Source organism: Eutrigla gurnardus (genome assembly GCF_963514095.1).
Source record: "Eutrigla gurnardus genome assembly, chromosome: 20".
NCBI classification, from domain to species: Eukaryota; Metazoa; Chordata; class Actinopteri; order Perciformes; family Triglidae; genus Eutrigla; species Eutrigla gurnardus.
Window position 1 is genome coordinate 8830199 of NC_139931.1, and position 25399 is coordinate 8855597.

A 25399-nucleotide genomic window follows, 5' to 3' on the forward strand; every position below is an offset into this window, starting at 1 on the left:
TGGTTTCCGCTGGTTGCCTAGCAGCTGGTGGCAAAGCGACTGTTCAAGAAATAGCCCGGTGTTGGATAAGTGTAGCCTATCCAAATGTCAAACTATTTTAAGAAATTTGGCCATGCCATACTCCTGGGAAGTTCGTTGAGGTAGGCTTACATAGGAATTTGCAGCTATGACATGAATCACTGCAAAATCATTGAAGGTCAGTATCTGGGTCTTCTTCCTTCCACAGAGGTCAGGGGTCAACTCATGAGTCCTCCACTTTACCTGTTTTGGCAAGCTGGGAAATCACAATCCTGCAGAGGTTTGTAAAATTGTACAGCAGGGAGTGTTCAGTACACATACACAGCCTACTTTAATGCCCATTTGAAAGTTTACACAGAAAAAAATGATAAATAGTTTTCTATCCTGCAGAAGAAATGACTAAAAACAGCTATAATCCAAACACATCCTTCATGTTATGTTTTATGGTCATTCAGCTAAAAAAAAAAATGTTGGGAAGATTATTGTAGGAAAGAAATAATCATAACACAGTACTGAATTTCTGCCAAAGACTGGCAAATTTATAGACGCAAACAGAAACAGTAAGAACAGTTAAGAAGTGAAGCAGAATGATCATACCCACCATGCTCTGAAGACTCTGACCCTTGAACCCTGACCTCTGCTTCCGTCACAGTGCTCATTTCACAGGTTGTCAACAACCAGGACTGATGAGCATACAAAACAAAAAGAAATAAAAGGCCTTATTTGTTGCATGGCAGGGTTTGTTCCGGTTTCACTTACACCAGGAAATATGACTTAAACGTTATGTTAGCAGGATATGCATGCATCTGTTAAATCTAACATGCAATTACGTCAAAAGCAAAGGTTTGGATGGCGAACACGAAAGCGTTGTATAGCACCCACAAATAGGCTTATGAAGCTTATGAAATGGACTTTCTGAAATGCAATTCTCAAGATATTACAACACAAATTTGCAACTCCTGTTTTCACTTTTCCCCCCATTTTATTCACATACAAGGGAGCTGGTATTAGACTGTTTTCAGCCTCAGGATTTTCAATTTATATTTGATCATTTCTGTGTTTCTTCACATCATTATTTCCCCAACTCCCCCCCGCCCCCCACCAAAAAGAAAAAGAAAAAAAAAAACTCCAGACAGTCCACTGTGATTGTGCAAGGGAGAGAGGAGAGCGTATATTTTAATAAAAATCACTGATCGGTGGCATGTTCTCATTTCTTCAGCGCTTGTGTCCTTAAGCTGCCTCATCAAACAATGACTCTTCCCTCCCTCTATCTGCCTCATTCTCACAGTTCCTAAATGCACCTCCGCATATTCTCCCGAGGAAAAAAAACAAACACTAATCTCCTCTGTCTCCTCAACAATACTGGCGTTCTGACGAAAGCGGGGTTGGCTTCCACCAGGCCCCCTACTCTTCTTACTTCCCCCGCTCAAGTTATTTTGTTTTCCCTCAGTTCTTCCGGTAGCGATTCTTTGGCTTCTCACCACAGCCGGTAACCTCACAGGAGGACAGGCCAGGCTGCTTGCCAGAGTTAATGCTGCTCAGAAGGGCCGGCAGCTCATCGGTGATTGCCCTCTCAATTTTATCCAGCAGACAGCCTCCGATGTAGGAGCACTGAGCCGTCAGGGGCTTGAAGTTGGTGATCGGGTTGATGCCGAAGAAGTCACGGTAAGCGTCACGGTTGGGCAGGTCAAACTTGCTGACGTTGGTCTTGGCTAGGATGGATTTGAAAATGTAGAACTTGTCTGGGTCGTCCACAATCTCCTTGAAGACTAGTTCGGGGTCACTGAAGAAGCTCATCTTTTCTTTAAAGGTCTGGACGTAGCGGTCTACCAGCAGGCCGTGGATGCGCACACGGATGCCATGTTGGCGGATGAAGGCAATTTTGTTCTCCATGCGGTTTTCAATCACCTGGTTCAGATCTTCCAGGAGGGAGATCTCCTCGCGCTTGAAGAGATCCCGGCTGGTATCAGGTGCATAGTCGTACGGCCAGAAGGAGCTGACGTAGACGCGGGGGGGCTCGGTCACATTGATGAGGGGAGCTAAGCTCCAAAACAGTGCTCCATAGACTCTCATTAAGTCCTGGGTGGCCAGGTTGTCAGCCTTGTTCAGGATGATGCGGATTTGAGATTCACGACCCTTCAACTGCCGGAAGAGCATCTCCAGCTCCAGGCCAACGTCCAGCTTGGTGGGGTCAAACACCACGAAGATCAGGTCAGCGCGGTCAATGAACCACTGGCAAACATCGTTGAAGGGATAGCCTGGGCGGAAGAAGAGAATGAGTAAATCACAGTTGCAGCCAGCTGCTTTCTACTTGGACGTTGGTGTGTAAAAACCTGCAAACCGAGGGGAAACTCTCCCTTTTACCTCTCTCCTGCTGTTTCCGGTTCTCAATGATTCCTGGGGTGTCCACGAAAGTCACACGTTCCAGCAGCTTGTGGGGCATCTCAATACCGATGAGTTTTTCCAGGAAGTTTTGGCCAAACTTCTCCAAGGGAGAGAAGGATCGGGAGCTGTCTGCTGCCATAACAATACCCTCGACAGAGCGGATCTTCTCCCCGTGCATAATCACAGTGAACTCAGAGGTAGTAGGCTCCGCTCCTGAAGACAAATTCATAAAGAAAAGGGGGAGACATTAGCAAGAGTAGCAGCGAGAAGAGGAAAAATATGTCAAATGGTTCAACCTGCAAAAACAAATAGTCTTGATGTAGTTGTGAAGACCACATTGACCTATGGCAACCTCGTTAGCAAACACTTACATATTCACACATCCAGCAGTTATGGAACATCGTTAATTTGGAGTCAGGATGAATGTAAGTCCAATATTCACTCTCTTTGACCTATACCAGCTCCTGAGGGCAATTATCTGGCTTTTAGCTGCTAAATGCTCCACTAGTTCACCAGCTAGCTGCTAACTGTGTCTGTGTGCTGTCTGGTGAGGACATCTTTGGCTAAAAACAACACTATGAGAGCTGTGAGAGTGAGCCAAAGCAGTCAGGATGGAGTCCAGAGAGCCAAGTAACAAGCGGAAACTGACTATAAAGCTCTATAAAGCTGAGGAGAGCTTCAGATCCCCAAACTCATGTCATCACTACAAGTAGGCTAATCACTTTCACATTGTTATTATAGAAATATTGACTATATCCACTTTAAATAAATTGAGCAGTGGTACTAAATCAGATGAGAGAAGATTTGTGTAAAGCCTTCTTAAGATGTCATGGTTCTAATTCAGTAAAATCCCTGTAATGCTATCTGCTGACAACCACAATGACATGCACGCACAAGCATGTAACATTTAGATAAAGCAGCTGCCGCTCTAATAGTCCTGTAGATTTATGAAGGCATTTGGAGTTGCTGCATCCTTACTGAGACAGTTACAAAAAGAAAAAAACACACACCTGTGTAGAGCTGATAGGGGCTGTCCTGCATGCCGAGGAGGTAATTGATCATGGAGGACTTTCCTACACTCCAAGGTCCCAGGAAGAGCACCATGGGCTTGGAGGTAATCTCTCCATCTGTTCGGCAAGGAGAGACAACAGTGGTTAAATCCTCAGCTGGATGGCTAAATGATGACAAAGGACCTTTCAAGTTCAGCCCAAATTCTTGGAAAGATGTAATGGAAACATGACAAGATAACCACTTATGCTGTGATTTTCTTTGTGGCTGGTAACAAAAGGTGCCAGAACGCTTTTAAACGATGCTATGTGCCAAACGAAGCAAATTTTTGCAACATTTCCTTTCCAGAGGATTGTTTAACCAAAACAATAAGCCATCCGGGGTGCATTTTGATTTTTGGGATGACATACTAACAGTAGAAGTACGTTAGGATAACACTGTCACTCACAATGAAGAGCACAGATACATATTTTTTGCAAGACTGAGAAAGGAAAATTCAAAAAAAGATAGATGAGTTGAAGCTGCAATGCTTGTTGAATAGCATTATAAAAAAATGCACCAGCCATATCTCAGTGACACAGGTCAAAGCGGGGCCATTACTCTGCTCTAAGCTTTCAGAGCAAGCTGTGCGTCTCATAACAAGCTGCCAGGTGTGTGGTGAGTGGACATGGTGTTCTGTTATAGCGCACTGATTTATAGCTCAATGAATTCAAAAGAAGATGAGGATAAAAAATACCCGAAAAGAAAAGAAACAAAGAGGTGTATCCTTCTAAAACCAGTTTTCGAAAGCCACAACTGCACATGCAACCCCCCTCCATGTTTCACATTGTATGCCCTAGCTATGCAAATTAATGCTAGGTCTCTATGTGAATACCAAGCTGGACATTTAAACATTTTTCTTTACATTTCTTCCCTTTTAATTCCTTAATATGGAATTGGAGTTTCGGTTTAAATTTTGAATGCATAAATCAAGAAAGATGAAACACATTTTGATAGCATATAAAAGCTGTCGCTGCCCTGCTCTGCATGGGTTGAACCTTTCATCCGTGGATCACCCTGACTACGCCCCCCAATCTGAGATGTTACATCTGGGTGTCACCCAAAGTGCAACATGCTTGACATTTTTTACCCACAAAGTGGGTCACACATGTATGAGGACAAATGAAGGGGGGAGGGGGGGGGGGGGGGGAGGAAGGGGCTGAGCACTTCAGGCAGTGCCATGCACAGATAAAGCCCTGCCTACCACCCACCTGTGGATGAGTCCCCCAGGGTTCGTCCGGGGTAGGCTGTTAGATGAGGGGAGCGGGGGGTGGGGTAGGGACAGTGGGCAGGAGAGGGTTGAATACAGAAAAGTGAAGGGAACAGGAGGTGGAGGAGAGTGAGGATGTGAGGTCTCTAGAAGCAACAGGGAGGGGTAGAGTAACAATGAATGGGTGGGAGGCTAGTCCCATATTTGACCCAATGTGTCAAACATGTCCGTCTAAAAATGGAGGGTGTGCCTTCGTCGTCGGGTGAGGAGGTTAATCTTTTGTCTGCTTAGTTTTTACCCTTTTTTACAAAAAAATGAAATATTCATTTACTTGTATTTGACAAGTTTGCATGCAAGCCTAAAACGCCACAAGGGGGCGCACTTTATTTTTATTGTGGGGAAGTAGAGATTGTCCTGTGTGTTGAGTTTACTGTAAAGAAACTCAATCAAGCACATGACAACAAGTATGTCAATTAATAGAAGAAAAGGGGAAGAAATATCCTACAGTAGCATGAATGGAGAGATATGACTAAATGATGTTATTTCTGTGACTGAAAGCCTACAAATGACCTCCAAAGGGTTTCATAGAATAATAATTAATGGTGGGAAGATGATGTGTTTGACCAAAGCATCCCAAATAGAAAAACCCCACACATCACAACAAAGTGCAGACGTAGCAAAAGCCTCTGTGATACCTGAGATCTCGTGCTGCCTCAGCTCGTTGTACTTGTAGGCCTGCTCCATCGGCTTGATGGATGTGTGGTAGATCTTTCGCAACCTCTGTAGAGCCGCTGGAGGACAAGAAGAGGGAGAGGAAAGGATGAGAAAGATGTTCAACAAACATTTTTTTGGGGCTCTTTTTTAAAATCTTACTTTTAAATAATACTACAGTGGCTCCCAAGTTATTTTGCCTTTCAACCCCTAAAATAAAGCAATACCTGGGACCCCTTGACAAATGTTTCACATATTGATGAGCTGCAAACGGTTCAAATCTGACAACCAGTGAAGTTCAGATTGGTACAATAAAACATTTTCAGAGGCCTGTTAAGGTTAAACTATCCTGTACTTCACAGGGAAAACAATCATTTAAGATAAGTCAGAAAAAAAGATATATAAATTAAAAGGATTTGACCTTTAAAGCGTTGAATGAATGAAACATATCTAATGATATCTCACCTGCATAGTCTCCTGCTTTCTCCTCAGTTGCAAGCCGCAGTGTTTCATCGATGTGAGATCTGTCCCTGAGGGGAGAAGTGAAAGCTTCTTCTTCTTCTTCTTCTTCTGTGAAAACAACATTAGCAAAATTTAACTTGGTTCAAGTCCTCTTTGATGATCTGATAGCAGGAATAATGGAAGTGGACCCCGCTGGCCGTATTTTATTGAAACAAAAAGAATTATGAATCTCAAACTGTTCAATAAAGTTATGCTCCAGAGGCCAACGGTGCTGCTATTTCTGCATGCAAGTTATGGATGCATGTCAATCAATACATCCTGTGTCTCAATAATTACCACTGCAGGGAATATAAGTGTGACACACAGATGATTGATAATAAGCGCTGGAAGCCAACTTCAGACACAGCAGATATTTGAGCTGTAAAATACTTCCAACCGGAGCTTTGATTTCATCTCCATGCCTCTTCTACCTCGACTTTTCTGCTCTGTCTTCATCACCATTAACCTCTCCGTCTTACCTTTTATCTTTGTAAATACGAAGCCGAACTGCATGATAGCGCCCATAAAATGTTAGTATCTGGCAAGATAACAAGTTACACATGGATAAATGATACTTGTTGGTGATTATGACTGCGTGGCAGACTATCTATTATTAGTTTGTAGCTATAGACAGGAATATTTCATTGTCTTTCATCGTTTTAACTGTTTGGTTCTGCATGCTGTCTGTGTGTGTGTATGTGAGAGAGATAATCTGAGAGAACATATCCGCTCACCAGTGTGTCATGTGCAACTTTGGAACATATCAGATCAGATCTCAGCTGTTAGTACAATCAGCTCTTAATTTAGAATGCAAAACGCTGAAAATAAACATAGGCATTTGTTTGGTGTCACCATGGGCTTTATAGCAACAGCAAAGCTAAGAGGGACCAAGAGAGAGGGACTTCCCCAGTTTCATTACGGACTGAGTGTTCCCATCAGTAATATATAGGCCACACGATGAAACAATGATGTGCAATCCTGTGTCTTTTCTCGTCTATATTTACCTACCTATCACAGACATATTGCGCTGTGGCCTGCCCTTGTGTGTCCAGGCTTCAGTACAGGCCTCCCCGTAACACCTCCCCCACAGTCCTGCTTCAGACAAACCTGCTACGGCTATGAACTAAATATAGGAGGAGCGGGTAAGTCTTCCTGCTTCATATACTTCCATGTCCCTGATGGGTCTTTGTATCCAAGCTACCACACACTGTCATAACAGAATTGTTAGGTGTTTACAGCATGTAAGTGGAATATTCAAGCAGCTGTGGGTATGATTCTTTGCAGTTATTCAATTGTGTAAAACACATGGAATAATCTGAATATTGATGTTTTTGAATGAACACATCTGCATACTTCCTGTCAGCACAGCCGTCTAAAAGTACAGATGTTAAAAGATGCTCAAGAAAGCATGACAAGGTGTTGCTGTTTTCCAGGACACCTCTGATCTCAGCTGGATGACTGGCAAGTGTGGCAGTGGATGAAGGAATATTATTTTGCAGATGAAACCTTAATGATTTTATGGACAACAGTTTACTGCTGTAACAGTGTTCTGTTGCAGCATATTGAGCTAGAACTTGTCCAATAGATCTGACAGCCTCAAATCATAGACTATACTCTCCACTACTCCACTATCAACAACTTAATACAAATAAAATATCTCTTAAATACTGCCTAAATTATAATCATGTCTACTAAGGATTCAATGAAATTCCAATGGATGTTTCCAAATTGGAGTCTCACACCATCCTTACAAAGGTTTCACAACATATAATTGCAAGGTTTTCTCCACTTTAATGTTAATATATAAGAGATGTTTATAATTAATATTACAAATTGCATAATCAAAGTATGTGAGAAAACTGCACTGTCATAGCATCTTGCATCCTTGAGCTGGTGTGCAGACACTAACCAGGGTGTCAATTACTTGTTCCTGGGCAAGAGCCACAATGGCAAGTAAAATCATGTCAAGGCTTTTTTAATCTCATGAACCAAGGGTATTTAAAGTAGAAATATAATCCCATTCAATGAAATGAACTGGAGCCAATAAAGGTGTCTAACACAAACACTTCTTCTCCATTCATGAAACAATACAGTATCAGTCAAATGATTGAAAAGCATATCACGCCACAGAAAGTCAAAATGAGAATTTCAGTACCGTATGTGCACAGGTAAAAACACCATGAAACACATTAAAGTGCTTTGGCTTTCATTGAGACCCCGTTGCTCTTTTGCAGTATGGCAGCAGTGACAAACACCGCTGATTAAGGAACACTGCAGCACCCGCTGATTCAGCCCCAAGTCAACATGCTAAAAATAAACCTGTGTAGCGTTGCTCCCAGCACGGTGCAAAAACAAGAGAAACCAAAAGGTTAGGATCATGTAGTGATAGGAGAAGAAATGGTATACCAGCTATTGCCAAAGCAATGCAAGCAATGGCCTCATCCTTTTATACATGTGTTAGGGTTAGGGTTTGAACTCAGTGTCCCTCCACTCAATGAAGAAGTACAACTTTGACAAGAAACTTCTATTAGAAGCAATAGAAATCTGAAATTATAGGTCAAATAATCTCTACATGCCTATGCAAAACTGCTATCGTCTACATGGCCTTTAGAAGCAACGGTAAATTATGTGATCTGATAGCATTATCTGGGAAACATGGCGGCCATTTTGCAACCCCTGACACTCATCATGGTATATGTTGGCTGCAAGTCAAATTGAGTCAAACCTTACCTTGAAAACAGGATTTTTCTGGGTAAAGATTTGGCACAAGATGGGATGAATTACACAATGAGGAAGTGTTTGAGAAAAGTCAGCGTTCAGAGGACACTGCAGATGATTCAACTTGGAGGCTAAAGTGGCTTTTGTGGAACATGTCCCTTCTCTTCACTGCACCAGGCCTGTCCCTGCAGCGCACAAAGCTTACTCAAGCTTTTGTAACTTGACTCATCACTCAGAAGAGTCCTGTCTTTCAACACAAGCCTCTTGAGTGGGCCTTAACTGCCGCAAGTGTGTTAACACCTCCCAATCCAGTCGATCCCTGATGGAAGCCCTGGGACGGAGGTCTGCAAAGATCAGAGAGGTAGTGTTGCCCGCGGAGGGCGGGCCTTGCATCAGTGCTCAAAATGAACCCTGCAGGCGCCGGGGGAGTTGAACCCATCTGCACCCAGGACCATGTGTCCATAAGTCCGTTGCCACACAACCCTCTCTCAGTTTGGGGAAACATTCTGTTGGCATCAGGACATCCAGTGGGAATGTTGGTGATTTAAGGCCATTACGACCTCAGCGGCTGAGTCATGCCTCAGCTATAGACCCTTTAGGCTTTTCAGTCATCTGAAGGAATGTCAATCACCTACTGTATGTGTGAAATTTCCACCTTTATTATAAAGATCGATCAGTTATTCTGCTGAGTGGAGAAGGTTTAGTCTTCCCTGAAAAACGAGTTGTTCAACAGCATGCTCTGTGAAATCATAAATTGCGGAGCCAACCATTTTCTAATGCATTGACATAGTTCAAATAATATAGACAAATCAAAAAAGACTATATCTTGAGGGCAGTCAACTAATTCAGACAAGAAGGCACTGTATGTACCACTGTTATGTAGTCAAAACATACAACCAGGGATTACCCTAATGGGCATTATGTTCTTATGTGGTCATGAATGTGTGCGCTAGGATTCATCTGCAGTCATGTGCATTTACACTGTATATATAAGGTATATCTCTAAACCCCAGGATCGTGTTCGGCCTGCAGCACAGTGGAGGTAAATTCAATTATCAACATGATGAGGACGACAGTCCTGGAATCCCCAGTCAGAGGATTTATCCTGAGCACAGGGGGGGATTCAGGCAACCTTAACTGAAGGCCAGGGGGTTCCACTGGAAAGATCTGTGGAGCGGCATCGGTTTCATTCAGAGTCTCACTCCCCACCCGTCAAATACCAATGCTTGGTCAGTGCCTCTCAGCGTCTGATACAGAGGACTTTCATGGAGGATACTCTTGTTGGTGTCCTATGTGAAACTAAAAGCATTTTTTCAGGTCAGCCATTAGTGTTAGTCATTGAACTATTTTCTTAAACTTAACTGTTGCCTAAATCTATCTTCCTGTGAAGACGGAAGTTTATTTTGAAAAAACTCTATGCATGTAATGAGTGGGAACTGACCGTCATGTCCAAAACTGACTGCAGGGGAGCACCTAGAGCGTCATAGTTTGAAACTTGAGAGTTAAAATGTGTTGTGCTTACATAACCACCGGCTTGTAAAATACTAAATATGTATGCCATTTTAATAGCACTAATGTCACAAACACAAATACATTTTCTTGCACGTTAAGGACATCAATCATACATTTCACTAGAGATAAAGTCCAGTAAATACCAAATTAACCTATAACCATAAAACATGCACATGATTCTTCCTCTAGTAAGGGTTAGGGGTGTGAGAGCAGTCAGTAGAGCTTGTGCAGGGCGTGGTGAGGCCACAGATGGCAACAGGTGGCACAGCTCGTAGGCTACTACTCCCCCATAGTCCAAAATAGACCCACAATGGGTCAGAGGATGGACAGAGGAGGGGCAGAATGGGTGGCTCCTATTTTAGTCAGCGTGGTCCACTCAGAGACATCCTCAACCCTCAGGGCTGAGCTCAGTGAGCGCTACTGTACAGAACTGACACTTGGCAAATAAGACACGGTGGGATTTTCCTTGTGTGTCGGGCAAGAAACGCAGTTCAATCCCAAGCAAAATGCATTACTTTTTCAATACTTTTCAGACTCCTAGAAGATTTCGAGAACCAAATGTTGGTTGCCACTGGCCCTTACAGGCCGTCTTGTGTGAGCAATGTCCAGATGGGTCACTTACAATGTATTTGAGTGACAGGCTCAATGGCAAACCGACTTCACCCTGAGGTGTTGATCTGACGTGGTTATCCCTGCTTTCCTGTTCACAGGCCAGGAGAGGACGTCAGGTGCCCTTGGGACTGGGGGGCTTGTCTTCAAGGAGGGGTGTGTTACAAGGCAGTCGAGTATGACTGGTGCGTCCCTTCTACTACTAGCAGCGTAGGGATGTCCCAGTCATGCCACATGCCGTCAGAGGGGATCACACGGAGCCGACACGTCTTTAAATTTCCATGTCTCCCTTCTGCAAAGTGAGGAGGCCCAAAGTGTTTGTACTGTCTTGAAGATAGATAGTGTTTCCACTTAATATAAACACACAGGTGTGAAGAACTTATCAAGGTCCCAAAGAGGCCATCACATATTTTTACATAAAAAAAGTCACTCTCAGGCTCCTAATGTTGCATTTTAAGTGCTGTAATTACAATTTCGGCCAATGACATTTTGTATTGTATTAGCAGCTTTCTTGAAAGCCCTTTCACACTCAAACACCGCGTATGACATCAGACTCCGAACACGGATTCAGTCCTCCTTTGGTCAGTCAGCGCCATTCACGCAAGACCTGATTAGTGTAGGGTTTCTGGCAACCTCAAAATAACCCAATCGTTACTATAGCAACCTATGTTTACTCCGGCATTATGGAGCCAGGTTGGTCATGAAACATATTGACCCATTCACACCACCAAAATACACAGGTTTCCTCTGCTCCTTGCGTTGGCATGAAAGATGGAGGCTATTTAACATCTGCAGATAACTGACTGTAAAGAAGGTGTTATGGCAGTCGCCCTCCAGGCCTGGCACATATAACAGGCCTTACTACACCTGGAGGTATGTTCACACTGCTACACCAGCCTAATGATGTTTAGAGAAGATTTTTTTTATACTAAACTGATTCATTCTATCCTGTGTACAATTTCTAAAGAAGCGACAGTGTTGTACAAACATCAAAATCCATTATATTGATGTAATTATCTGGCTTCCGTCTTTACATTTCTTTGAGACAGAAATTAGCGTAAGACATCAACAACATTACCTGCTGCTTTCAGCTGTGTAGCTCTACTAAATGATGGTGCAATAACATTGAAACCTTTGCTTTTTGGACCAGAAAACCATGCAGACCAGGCTGTTAGACAACCTGTCATGGGATGATAGCAAATTGATTTAACGTTGCTTGGGAAGAAGTTTACCCTCTCAGCTCCTCTCTGCGATGTTGGAGGGGAGTTCCTCAAGTTCCATCGATCGGACCAATCAATAACACAAATAATTACGTGCCGAGCGGCAAGGAGTTCAAGATTCTCATAATTGTCTATAACCTGCAGGTATTGGACTCAAAGCTGCTGTGTGCTCTCTAGGGGGAAAAAAATCAATACTGATATTTACATGGGGTAGATTTAGAGACAGAGGCCACCAAAAGATGCATGGGCCTGCAGAAGGGGTCTCTGAAGGCACGGATTGCAGCACAAAGCCCGGCCCCTCCTGCCCGGAGAATGCATGTCCCTATAAGGCCAACTGCTGGGAATAAATTGCGATTGTGACAGTGCAGAGTGACAGCAGCTGTGCTGTGTATCTAAAGGGAAGCATGGGGCTGGGAGGGGTGAGGAGTCAGAAGGGAAGGGGAGTCGAGGGAGGGAGGGAGGAACTGTAGTGAACAGTGTTGGGTTTCAGGAGGCCTTCCAATCTTAGACACCTGACAGCAGCCTGGAATATGGAGGCCTGGGCCCGGGCCGCGGAGCTGAACCCCATCCCAAGGACGGACAAGGGTGACGGACAAGGGTAAAGCCAACTGCTCCAGTCCACACCCAGAGACCAGTCCGCATTTTTAGACTAGGTCATCTGGGAGACGTTGTTGTGTCACTATGACATTCAACTTCATGGGTGCCATCTAACCGTATTGTAGTTTATGATGCTATGGATTATCATAACAGATAAAAGTTCCCCCAAAAGAGCATTTCAGGTCTGGAGCTACAATTCCAAACCAAGTCGTGGAAAATAAAGTTAAGAATGAAGCAAAGAGATCACATCTATGAATATAGAGGTGTGACAAAAAGCTCAGTGTCCATTCAAGCTCCCACATGGCTGTTATCTCCCTGGTCAGACTAAGACTTTCCATCAGCTGGTGCCATGCATTAGGACAGCTGACGTGCTGTCCGTCCACAGGAGAGCTGAACTCCAGTTTGAATGATCCCCGACCACTCCCCATTGAAAACTGGCCCAAATGCACGATAAGACGTTCGTTCGTACATCAAAAGTGTTACAGACTCAAGTGTCGTGTTTATTTGGGCTTTTAATGACGACAAAGAGTCACTCCAGTCTGTCATCTTGTAAAGGGCGCCAACAGTTTAATTATAAACTGAGACAGGTTTTAAAATAGTCCTACTTGGTTGCAGGGGGGCTTACATTTCTGTCTCTGTCACTGTCTATCCTCGGCCGGTGTCCACATGACTGTCACTGTCCACACGCACTCTGCCTCTAGAAGCATTTCTGACCAAACGGCCCCCACAATGGACACAACAACTGTACCAACGACTGTTAACAGTCTGAATTCTGGATCTCCAAAGGGCCACAGTATGGTTAGCAAAGATTTCATCAAACATTCATCAAACCAGCCTCTAAATGTACACAGCATCACGGTTTCATTCAATCGGCTGCAGTTGTTCACAAACATATCTCGTGCCCACGATGCACCACTGGACATAAAATGCCTGGAATCCACCAGATGTTTTCCCCAAATTGCTTCCTAAAAGTCTTACCTGCTGTGGCCTGCAAACGCAGCAGGGCGAGGAAACAGCAGATCAAGACTGTACCCTTCATGATGGCTGCCAGGAGAACTCTGACAGTTGCACAGACTATATATACCAAGGCAGGAAGGTTAAAGGGCACGCAGAGAGAAGGGGCGGAGCACGGAGAGGGCTGGTCGGCGGAGGGGCTGAGATCTGTGCGTTGGAGCTGTTGCAGGAGTCTAGCAGCTGACTCTTCTTTTTTAGAGAGGTCGCAGCTCAGGCCTCGGCATAAATTAACCAAGACTCGGCTTTATGAGTCAGTCAATGATGATGATTTTGCATCATTTGTGTTTCAGAGCCTGTAGGTGAAAAGTAGGTGTTAGGTTAAGATAACACAGAATAGGACATAACTGGCACATAAAAAGCAAACTGGTTTGAAATCAAAGGAAAAGTTTGGGGAATATGCTTTTTTTTTTACTTTCTTACCAAGAGTTAGATAAGAAGACTGATACAACTTAGCATACATATGGGTACCAATACATGTACCAATGAAATAAATGACACGTGAGGTGAATTAGCTATCTTAAGCGGTGATGGATTAGGCAGATTTTAGGCTGGAGAGGGGGCCAGGCGAGCCACTTCCAGTCTTTAAGCTAAAATAAGCTTCATAATTTATACCGATCTTCTCATCTAACTCTCAGCAAGAATGTGAATAACTATTTCCCAGAATGTCAAACTTTTCCTTTAAAACTAGTCCCTTAAGACTCCTTTAAATATGCTCTTCTATATTCTGTTAAATACCCTATTTCCAGTCTCTGAAACATACATTTTTTTTGTAAAATTATTCATAAGGCTGCGTATGAGAGAGAGAGGAAGGGCTGAGATCTGAAGAAAGGGCATGTCTGGAACACATAGCCCCCGAGTCAACCTAGAATCCCTAGCACAGCTAAAAGCTAGGCGGATTACCGCTTTATCACAGTCAAGCAGACATACTGTGCAGAACATAATCTCACAGTTCCTTGGGAATCAACATCTCAACTGTAAATTAATCCCCAAATATGGCAGGAGTTTCTTACTCGTGCATGTCCGTCCCAAATGACCGGGAAAAAGCGTGTCCAAACAATACAGTGTGTTCATTTTGCTGCGTAAAACTGCCTCTTAATCCTCAGGAAAGTCACTGGCGGCGGGATGCGGCATGGCGATTTGTTTATGAGAAAATCTGTGCTTTTAACGAGCTTTTATCAATTCTACTGCACATTAATTCTTTGTTAATTACAGATGACTGACAGGCACTGTCATCAGCCGCTGTCTGTTTCCAAGTGTGCCTTTAAAATATTCTCTGCGGCTTTGATGTTGCTAACGCAGGCAATGGAAAATAACATCATAACAGTAGCTAAGCTGTTCAGTGTCTACATGGTTTTATAGTGTCGATTGTAGCGGGACTGCCTTAAATGTTTCTTTTATTCATTCTAAATGCAGACGCAGATGGCACTCTGACCTATCGGGATGATGCCACCTTTAATTCCATATTCCACACACGACTGTGCGAGGTTGTGAACAAGAGGCCTGGAATGAATGGATCCACGTCAAGAGATGCCCCCTACTGTCCCTTTTAACTGTCACAGAGAAGGTGGTCAATCTTAAATTAGCAATGAGCTGTTAAGCAAGAGGCGGGGGTTCAAAATACCAGCCACCAATCAGGAATAGACACTTGTGCATCAACTGTACTGCTTGAGTGACGGCCAACCACAACCAGAGGAGACAAATTCAGCTGGTTATGTAGTTCCGTGTGCTATAATAACTCAATATTTAAAGTGAAATACAAAAAAAAGGCACACACAATGGGCCCAATGCGTAAAAAACAAAGTACAAACTTTATTATTCTGTCTTTACAAAGGCACAAGCCTCTTTATCCCCCAAAACATTTCTCTTAAAAACAAAAGAAGACACAAAATAGCTTCTTGACGACCATATGCACCGACAGGTCTAACAAAAAAAAAGTTACAGAGAAACAGACAAGAGGAGAGGAGGGAGGAGGGAGCTGTGAAATGCGAAGGAACACAAGATATATTGAGAATTGATTAAAAAAAAAGACGGCGACAAAGACAGCATTAACAAGTTTGCAAAAAGAAAAAAAAAAACGGATGTGAAGGGCACACAGGACAAGATGTGGGAGGTCTGGACATGAAGGGTAAGGGGGATACACAGCTGTGTGGCTTTTACTCATAACCTAAAGAGCTTCAGCTGAGGAGATGCCCCTTCATACAAAAGAAAGAGGCGGACTCCAGTATAGTACAGTAAGTGCTTTGTAATCGTGAGCCTACTTAATGATCCCCAGGCCCACCCCACTCATCTGACAAGCCGATATGTCCACATAATGTCGCCTAAAACACACAGACAGAGTGTCAAACACAGATGGAAATAAAACAGTTTCTGGGATTCAGGAGAAGACTATCAAAACGCAGACATTTAGAGGAAAAGACAAGGGCTCTACAAAAAGTAGAGCTTGCAAAAAAAACACATTTTCAACATCCAGGCATCCTCTGCCTCTCGTGATAAGTAGTGGGAAACATGTCCCATGATTTTATTTGACAGATGTGTCACTTGTTTCAGTGCAGCTGACATCAATATTTCTCTAAAGGGCGATTCCACGACGAATCGTGATAGATGAGTGTGTGTTCAATAGTTCTTCTCTGTCCAGCAGTTCAAAAGCTCCATCTATGCATGAATGCAGGGGATTCTAATAATGACATTGTGCCCATCATTAAAAAAAAAAGCAGTGATGTGTCAAAAGCACGAAAAGGGAACTCATCCCTAAAAGAGAACCGGTTCCTTTTTTTAAAAGTAACCCGATAGAGGGAAAATGAAATTGTATGGAATGTCAACATTTCAGTGTGGAATTTGCTTTTTTTCCACCACACAGCTGGCTTTAATAGTGCACACGAAGGGGCGAACGGTTGCAAATCTACATGTAAATCAGTCAGTATTCTGTTACATTTTGAATACTCGTTGAGAAAAAAAAATATATCAGGAGAGCTTGAATTAGTATACCAGCAATAACACAACCTGTGTGTTGAGAAGCCTGTTTGGAACGGTGAGGAGAAAATCAGGGGGATTTCAGTAGATACTGACGGGCCCAGATCAAGTGTTCAGGTATGTCTCTCAGACCCCCGGGGGCTGTGTTAAGGCTGGCGTCACAGTGCCTCCCTGCACCCGGAGGCTCTTAGTAAGGCAAGCTGCTGCCTCTCTCAGCTACATGTCTGATTGCCTGTCTGTCAACCAACAGTTCCAGGCAAACGCATTTTAAGTATGATCTAAGCAGAAGCGGGTAATTCGACAAAAAGGCGCGTAAGAAGGACAAATGATCTACGTACGGATATGCATAGAGCACGTGTAGTCAACCCGGTCACCTCCATGGCACACGCAAACATGACCGGGCATTTTTCCTCGTATTTGAAGTATACTCAGCTTTGATAGATGTCCCCACATTTGGAGAAGAAACTACGCTGTTGCAGGCCCTTAAGATTGAGCAAACGAGCGAGTGTATGTCAGTCATATTTGTATGTGTGAGTGTGGAGCGCACATGTACGCCTGCCTTAATTGCAAGGCAAAAGCCGTCGCAGACTGCCAGAGTCTGGGACATTGCTAAGCCCCGCTGATTCAAAACGCAAAATGGGACACACACACACACACACACACACCAGTGGAAAGCACTCCAAAGTGCCCACAGATTAGCTTATTTAACAAGCCAGGTGCTTTAAATTCAAGAGGGGGAAGTTCTCAAGACATGCCGAAGCACTGATATTTTTGTCAGGCCATTGAGTAAAGAAGAACATGCCAAATACATATTCAGGATTACTGGGAACCCAGCCCAGTAAAAATGGAAACAAAAACAGACAGACGAAAAAAAAAGAAAAGAATACAGCTGCAAACCGATAAGCGTGCTCTCTCCTCCCGAGCTTCGCTCCTTTCTCTGTGATCACCGGTCACCCATGACAACAGCTTTTAAATCCCCATCAGTGTCGTGCTTTTTTTGTGTGTGTTTTTCCAGTATAACCGCTTTAAAATCGCTGGCTGAGGGAGCCTTTAAGAAATGAACATGAAAAAGTAGACTTCATAAAGGAGGAAAACGACAAATTCTTTCATCCAGAAGTCTAAAAGGTGGACTTTGAAACAGTCTTGTTAGCTCACAGTGTCTCTCCAAACGGCTCAGAGAAGGAAGGTTTAAAGGATGTTTATCTAAAATGCTGTGGTGTTGGGCGGCGATGACTGCTGGGCTCTCTTTTTGTTGATCGGTCACGCGGCTTCAGGGCTGAATAAAGAGACCAGCCCTGGCGATTAATGGTGACGTTCAGCAGAACTTGGAGCATTTATAGATCAGTGATGTAGTCCCTCTCTCTATAGATTAATGTGTGTGAGAGAGCAAAGGGGTTAAAGGTAAGCAGAGAAAGAGCCTGCATGTATGAGTGTAAACCTAGTCGGGCTGCCTATCATGGTACAACGTGTAAGAGTGTGTACTGGAAGAAAAACAAAAAAACAGAGTGCTTCAATCCGTCTACCAGCCCTATTAATGTCCACTGAACAAGAGTGCTGTGGGTGTGATGCCACCTTTAGCCCTGGTCTGCCTGGGCCTTTTTGTGTATAAGAGTGTATAAGTGTGTGTGTGTTTGTAAGTGTGCGGCGTGCCGGGCGTCAGGGATGAACTCAGGGCAGTGAACAGTCTTCGGGCCCGTCGCTGTTTGACGCCGTGTCTGAGCCCGCCGCGTCGGAGAGGACGCGGCCCGAGGTGACGATGACCGCCCGCCGCTTCTCTTCCTCGCCGACGCAACCCTTCCCCTGGGTGCCCTCGATGTGCTGGATCGCCTGGGGAGACGGGAGGGGGGGGGGGGGGGTGGATGAGTGATTTCAGTGACGACAGCACCCTCTAGTGTTCAGAGCGGGGGGAAACCTCTCCAACATGAAATGGTTTCGCGAGTCTGCTTCCGACTTACTTGGACAATGGTGTCCAGGTTCTGTCGAGATGTGGACGCTGTGTTGATGACTGATGTTGGGCCCATGGTTACCACGGTGACATGATGGGGCTGGGGAGGCTGAGCAGGGGCAGGGACGATGACTGTGGCATGGTGTGTAGGTGCAGGGGGGGTAGCCGGGGCCAACACCTGGTGGAAAGGAGTGTAGTATTAGAAAGTAGTATTTTAAAAGTATTTTAAAAAGTTAATGGAGATTACACTCATACAATTATGTTAATTGGGAAATTCAGCATTTTGAAAATATAGGCCAGATGTTGGGAATCTCTCATTAAACTAAATGTTCTCCTGTCCTGTATGGGCTATTTCACACTGTGCTTTGAGCTACCCCTAAAAACCACCCACGTTCTGGGGGGACTACTTTCTTTCAGGTTGTGTGTTATAATGTGATATTAATGCAGGTGAAGCTTTTGGTTGTTATGGAGACCTTAGAGGGAAAAAAAGAAGATATCTTTGAGTAAGTGGTCACTTTATTTCCAGTAATCCTCGTTACTGGAGGTAATGCTGTCCATTCCTATTGACATATTGATTTGAGGTCACGTCGCCCAGATCTGCCTGGGGAGTCGCAAAGTTTCACGTGTCTCATGCCTTGCGCATCAATCGTCTGTCACTTCCAGCGCCCGGCTGCCAGATGGGCGGACAGCACGCGGCAATTGATTTGGCATCATGTTCAGTTGCAGTCAGCCTGCAGAAACGGGATAGAGCGACTGTGGAAGGCAGGAGACGGACGCGGCAGCAGAGAGATGCTCATTTAACACACCGGCGACGTGTCTTGGCTGCTGACAGCTCCGACTTCAGACACGGCACACTGAGATTAGCTCAGGTGTGTATTTAAGTGTTTTAAAATGGGAAATTGAAGAAGTCTATCAAATTTTTACAGCTACACACAGGAGGGAGGAGGGGGATTTGGTGCCAGCTGCTGGATGGGATTTTTTAAAAGCCTCTCTAAATGTTGGCCACAGAATTCAAAAAGCAAGCCATACAATGGACCAAACAAAATATATTTTGTGCTCCTTTTGACTAAGGTTAACATTAAAAAAACTTCCCTGTCATCTTTTTGAATGAGACATGAGGAAGTTTAACTATTTATGTGAGAGTTTTCAACCTGTGGGCTGTGGGCCGGAGTGAGCTCCCTCTCCAGCCTGACAAGGCTCTGCGTTGGGGTCTGCTGCTCCTGGACCAGCTGGGAGAGCACCTTCAGTTTCTCCGGGTAGAACTGGGCATCCAGGGAGCGCATCTGTCACACAGAGCAGAGGATAAAAGTGTGAGCCCTCACACGAATTTGCCCGGAACGTGGACTTTTAAGATGAAATTGCGTCGCAATAACCTCATCTTCCAGCATCATCCTGACCGAGCGCTCCTTCTCCAGCTGCTGCCGTAACTCGATCATCTCCCTCCTCAAGTCCTCCGCCTTCTCCTCCTCCAGGATGTCCGGTGAACCGATACCTTCATCTTTCTCCTCCGCACGCCTCCTCTTTGGGGAGGAGCCGCTCAACTCCTAGGGAGGGCAAACAGAAAAATTTAATATCTGTTTGAGGTGAATACTTCAAACTGATGATGCCAACAGACAAGGCTTTTCAGGGCTGATGCCTTACTTGTATGATTCGTTTGAGCTGACTGTTCTGCTGCAATAGTCGCGTCTTCTCCTGCTCCAAAGTGAAAATGTACTCGGCTGTCTGTTGCAGGATGGCAGCCTGGGGAAAAGAGAAGAGGGAGAACGTTACGCGTCTGTTGTGAAGGTGCGTTCAGGCCAACTCGTCAAAACCTCTCTGGTGACCCACCTTGCTGAGCTTCTCTCCATCGCTGTGTGGGATGAGTGTTTTAAGTGACTGGAATCCAGAATTGATGCTTTGCATACGCCGACGCTCATTACTGTTGGCGATCTCTCTGCGAATTCGCCTCTCTTGGTCCCGGGCTGTTTCTGGGGTCAGAGGGATGTTGGCCAGACTACAGCATTCAGTTGGACATAGGGAGAAAATAAAACATACATTTCATCAGTGACCCTTACATTGTGAAGTTGAAGCTAATCCAAAAACAGCAAGGGCTAGAACCATATAAAATGTTGTATAACCATCACCAATAACATAAACCCTAAACCCTTTCTTAAGTTAGAGTGACTCATTAATATGCATGCTATTCCAAAAGGTATGATTTTAGCAGATTTAGGGAGTCAGAATGCTCCATGCGATTGAAGGAGTAGAGATTTGATAAGACACCTTACAAGCACCACACATGGTAAAAAGGCTTCTTTACGGTGGCACCATTTCTCAGTCGAGATGCAATTAGAGCAGCACTGAGCCGGTTACTATCCCCCCCTAAAGCTGTAGTGAAAAGACAATATGCTGTAACTCAGTTGAGGGGAAATTCTAAGCGAACTTCCTCCAACGTGCTCTGTATCGTGCTCGGTATCTCTGGGACCCTCTCTCGCCAAGCTCTTATCTGTACTGACTCAGCTGCCTCAGTGCAAACACTGGCAACAATTGTGCGGACACAGATGAGAAAAAGGAGTGTGTGTGTGTGTGTGTGTGTGTGTGTGTGTGTGTGTGTGTGTGCACACACACGAGTCCCAACACTGCAGCGGCATATCCAGCAAACACATCCACTGCCAAAACATGACCAACTGGGCCTGGACTTCACCATATCACACAAACGCAACCAACTCCAGAGCAACAGTCTGGCTCCCAATTACGGGGGATTAAAGTTTAAAACGGGAGTGGAGGTGCCAGGCAACTAAATACAGCTGATTGGTCGATCAAATCAGATTATTCTGAAAAGTATATTGATTATCTATCAGTCATGTTTAAAGGAAAACTGCCAAACGTTTGATGTGTTGCTTTCTTTGTCTTCGTAAATCATTTTCATCTATTTTTTTTTGTTCGTTTTTTTGTTACTTTTGGTCAAACAAAACAAGATATAAGACAAAAACATTAGAAAGAGTGGACGTGCATTTTCCACTATTTTCTGATATTTTACAGATCAAAAATAAATCCACAATGACTATAAATCAATTCAATAACCATTAGTTGTAGGGCTGCAACTGAAATACCAGCAATTAAATTTGATTTTTGGAGTCATTATGATGGTAACAGCAGTTCCTGCCATGAAAGTAGGCCTGTACTCATAGCTACATGGGGGCAACGGTGAGCTAATAATAATGTATATCCCTTTTCCATTAATTTAGGTCAAATAAGTTAAAATTGGGGTAGATTTTCCTCGTTGTGTAGCAATTAATCGCGGACTCACAATGAGGAATTAGTACCCTTTTTAAGGACTACATCTCCCACACTGCCCGCGTCACTACCAACAACCAGCAGATCCCTCCGCCTCCCTCTTCAAACGGAGCTGCGGACGTATCTGGAGGCCTTCCGCGACATACACACACACACACCCCCTTATTAATAACAACACTTTTAATTCCCCTGCTTCCCCCGCGAATGCCAACATGTCGCTTTACAGGTCACCCCGGAGGAAATGTATATCTAAATCCGGATGAGCCCCCCTTTTTTAGTCCTCACGGCGGCCGACACCACCTCCGTGCTGCGAGCAGACTTTCCGTGTCCTCCGCCATTATAACAATGCGGCAGGCAGCATGGCAGAGGTGCGCGATGAAAAGACGCAGTGGAGGAGCCTCGAACGAGACGCACGCAAACGCCAGTAATAACTAGCGCCACGTCGAATGGGGGGGCGATTCAGACCGCAGCTGTACATTTTCATACTATATCGAAACAAACACGGCGTCACTTAGGAAACCAACGCCAGACCCCCCCCCCCTCATCACTTTTAGCACAAGCCACAAGCATGGCCGCACTACCCACAATAACTTCGCTCGGAGCAGACTCGGGCAGCCGCGCGACGTGTGCGGCAAAACTAGTCCCCCTTTCACGCTGCACGACACGCACTCTAACCTTCCCGCTCCTCCGCGCAAATCGCAGCACCTTTAGGTGACACTCGGCGGGGGGGTGTGGAGGTAATTTGAGGATAAATAGAGCACGGGGTGCGCTCTGGAGCGGAATGGCAGCAGCGTGGTGTGCAGGGAACCACGTGGTTTGTGTTTGTTGGCCACAAAATACACCGATTTCGTTTAAAAATGCGCGAGGTAAGGTCGCGGGGAGGATGCCGCGGCGCGAGACGGACCCCCACGACGCGCACGGGCGCAATACGGCGGCGGTGTTCGGTGATAATTAACGGCCGCAGTTCCCCGTGTGGTGGGTCGTGTACACAATAACAGATCGGATCGAGCATGTTGCCTCATCGCCGTCGCTAAGTGCGTCTGCTCCGATAGAATAATAGACGCGGCGCGCCGGGTGAAGTGCGGGGATACACACCTACAAAGACCTCCAATCACTTCTTTCTCCGTTTTCCTGAAATGTTGCAAGGAGGGCACCTTCTGAGCGGGTACCATGAAATACTCCATGCTCGCCTCTCGCCAGTTTGTCACCCCCCCTTCTCTCTCTCTCTCTCTTCCTCCTCAAAAGAAAAACAGAAAACAGTCTCCGTAGAAATAAAGAAGAAAAAAAAGAAATCTGACGCTTGAGAGCAAGAAATCCCGTGATCCGTCGCGGGTTTAAATCCTCAAAGAATGTATGAATCCCTCGTCTGTGTAATGTAGTAGTTCCAGGCTGCTCAGAGTTGTAATGTTACTCGACTTCCAGCTGATGGGGTTCCCTCGTTGTGTGTGGCGCTCTACCTCCCTCTCTCTCTCCCTCTCTCTGCATGACCGTGCGCGTGCGTGTGTGCGTGTGTGTGTGTGTGCAGCTGATCGGATGGCTTTCAAGGCGGGAAACAGCTGGTAGGAGTCACAGCGCACTTACAAAAGCCTCCTTCCGCAGTGACTGGTGGGCTGAATGTAAACAAAGAACTATTTAGCGCAGGAATACTGACGCAAAAAAACAAAACACCGCACATATGGTGGGGAAATGGGGGCATGTACAGCGACATATTGGCTGTTAATTTATGATTGAATGCGCAGCACCGTGTTTAAATCGGTGATCATCAATCAAAACATTTTCTCACCTCACATGACTTGTTTGACAAAATTAAGACAGAGCATTCCTAACAGGACGTCGACGGGCATGATTACAGAGCAGACAGCAAATACACGGTGATTGCACCTTGACACTCGTGTAGTAAATAAAGAGCGGGACTATCGTAGGGGCGGATACTCCAACAGCTGCGATAAGCGAAACAACAGGGATCAGCTGACGAGCTGGCAGAGCTGCACGGCAACAGCGAGCGGACCGGGGAGGGCTTTCAGGGACACGCGGCGCGGCTGAACGTGTGCGCCGTTCACCATTTTGGGAGTAACGGTGGCGCTACGAGGGAGATAAACTACGTTCGTGTCATTTAGCAGAAGCCGCACGGCGACGCCAGACACAAAATGGGAGCAGCGAATTTGTTTTTGTTTTTTGTTTTTTTTTTGCAGCAGGAAACGCGCAGAAAGCTGCAGCTGTATCCGTGTGGAGGCGCATGGTGGCGTGTTTAGTAATTACTCCACCTTAGTGGTGCACAAGTTGTCGAGCATTGACGTAATCATGTCTTTGACGCTGGTTTTCATACACACAGCTGGTTATGCATCTGTTTTTTTTTTCAGTAATAGGCAAATTATATTATTTATTTTATAATAATTATAATTATAAATACATAATAATTATTTAAATATATATTTTATATATACTATATAAATAATTATAGACACAAATGTTGCCAATATAAAGAAATAGGAAAATTATATAAATGATTGATTATTAATTATTATTATAATATATATAATATTATTATTATTTATTTTATTTTTGCCATCGCATTGCCTATTTGACTGGTTTAGATCGGCTGCTACACAGGCCACAAACAATTGAATTGTACAGTTTGCAATAAGACAATTCACTGTTACTTATTATTTATTACAAGTTGTAATATCGATTCATAAAGTCTTATGGTGCAAATTGAATGCAATAAACTACAGAGAGTCATATTACAAGTGTTTTGGTCTTATTAGATGGGGCACTGGATTGGCTTCCATGGAATTCATGCTTTCGAGTAGCCCATATTAAGAAATCATGACAATATATACATTTATGGACTTGATCATTATTGTAGAAATGATAAATGATTAAAGAATTACGTCTTTTTTTCCAACATGGAAATACACAGCTAATCAAATCCATAATGAATAAAGTCTCTGAGGGCTCCTGGGTTAATTAAATCTTCTCCCAGGCCGCTTTAGTCCCTCTAGTGGTGGCGTGTGGAATGACAGGGGCTTCTGGTGCACAGATTTGCACATCAGGGTGGACAGACATCTGAATGCAACACTTTAGTCAACATGTTAGCCTTGGGGGGAGAGAGAGAGAAAAAACACAATACAACAATAAAATCGTGATGACGTGACAAAAAGGAAAACTGCAAACTGCTGTCACCATGAAAACCCAGCAGGATTGTATTTCACAACACATTAATAAAGGCGATTATTCATTTCTTGATGAGAGAGGTGTTGTTTTTTGAGTGGACACAATAAGCAAGTCTAAATAATAAAAACATCTCAACAACCTCTTAACATTTGGGGTTAATCATATTAATTGGTAGCCTGTGTATAATTATTTTAGCCTGTAAACTTGTCCACAGAAAACCTGCACACAATTGGCAACTTTTTTAATATATTGTGTGAAGAAATATGTGTTTTAGGCTATATATGTACATACAAAAACGACATTAATCTTTTTTTCCAGTTGCAAGCAAGTGTTGGCTTATGGTGAAATATAACAGCTCTTATAAAAGAACAGGCCGCCTGCAAGTCATTATGTGTCACCGGTTTGAGTGTCGGTGAGACAGAGGTGGAGGAAGAAAACAACAGACAGTGAAGTAGAGGGGTGTCACCCTCCATGAAGGCCTGCTGATGGAGG

The 25399-nt window shown here is 44.3% G+C and overlaps 2 protein-coding genes across 4 annotated transcripts; both read right to left on the minus strand.

The window, feature by feature from the left end:
• Window positions 1-1318: 1318 nt before the first annotated feature.
• srl (sarcalumenin) lies at window positions 1319-13630 on the minus strand. 3 transcript variants are annotated; one of them, XM_084036978.1, is made up of 7 exons: window positions 13507-13630; window positions 5837-5938; window positions 5356-5451; window positions 4662-4697; window positions 3414-3530; window positions 2383-2616; window positions 1319-2276 (listed from the first exon to the last, which is right to left on the minus strand). In XM_084036978.1, the coding sequence occupies exons 1-7, from the start codon at window positions 13565-13567 to the stop codon at window positions 1465-1467; spliced, it is 1458 nt and encodes a 485-aa protein (XP_083893104.1). In that variant the 5' UTR covers window positions 13568-13630; the 3' UTR covers window positions 1319-1464. The 3 variants fall into 3 exon arrangements, with proteins under 3 accessions (XP_083893104.1, XP_083893106.1, XP_083893105.1); XM_084036980.1 differs by having other exon boundaries at window positions 5837-5941; window positions 13507-13576; XM_084036979.1 differs by lacking the exon at window positions 4662-4697 and having other exon boundaries at window positions 5837-5941; window positions 13507-13607.
• A 1692-nt stretch (window positions 13631-15322) lies between these two features.
• tfap4 (transcription factor AP-4 (activating enhancer binding protein 4)) lies at window positions 15323-23208 on the minus strand. The gene is made up of 7 exons (XM_084036653.1): window positions 22829-23208; window positions 20285-20450; window positions 20099-20197; window positions 19831-20001; window positions 19609-19740; window positions 18468-18635; window positions 15323-18339 (listed from the first exon to the last, which is right to left on the minus strand). The coding sequence occupies exons 1-7, from the start codon at window positions 22915-22917 to the stop codon at window positions 18181-18183; spliced, it is 984 nt and encodes a 327-aa protein (XP_083892779.1). The 5' UTR covers window positions 22918-23208; the 3' UTR covers window positions 15323-18180.
• Window positions 23209-25399: the final 2191 nt, after the last annotated feature.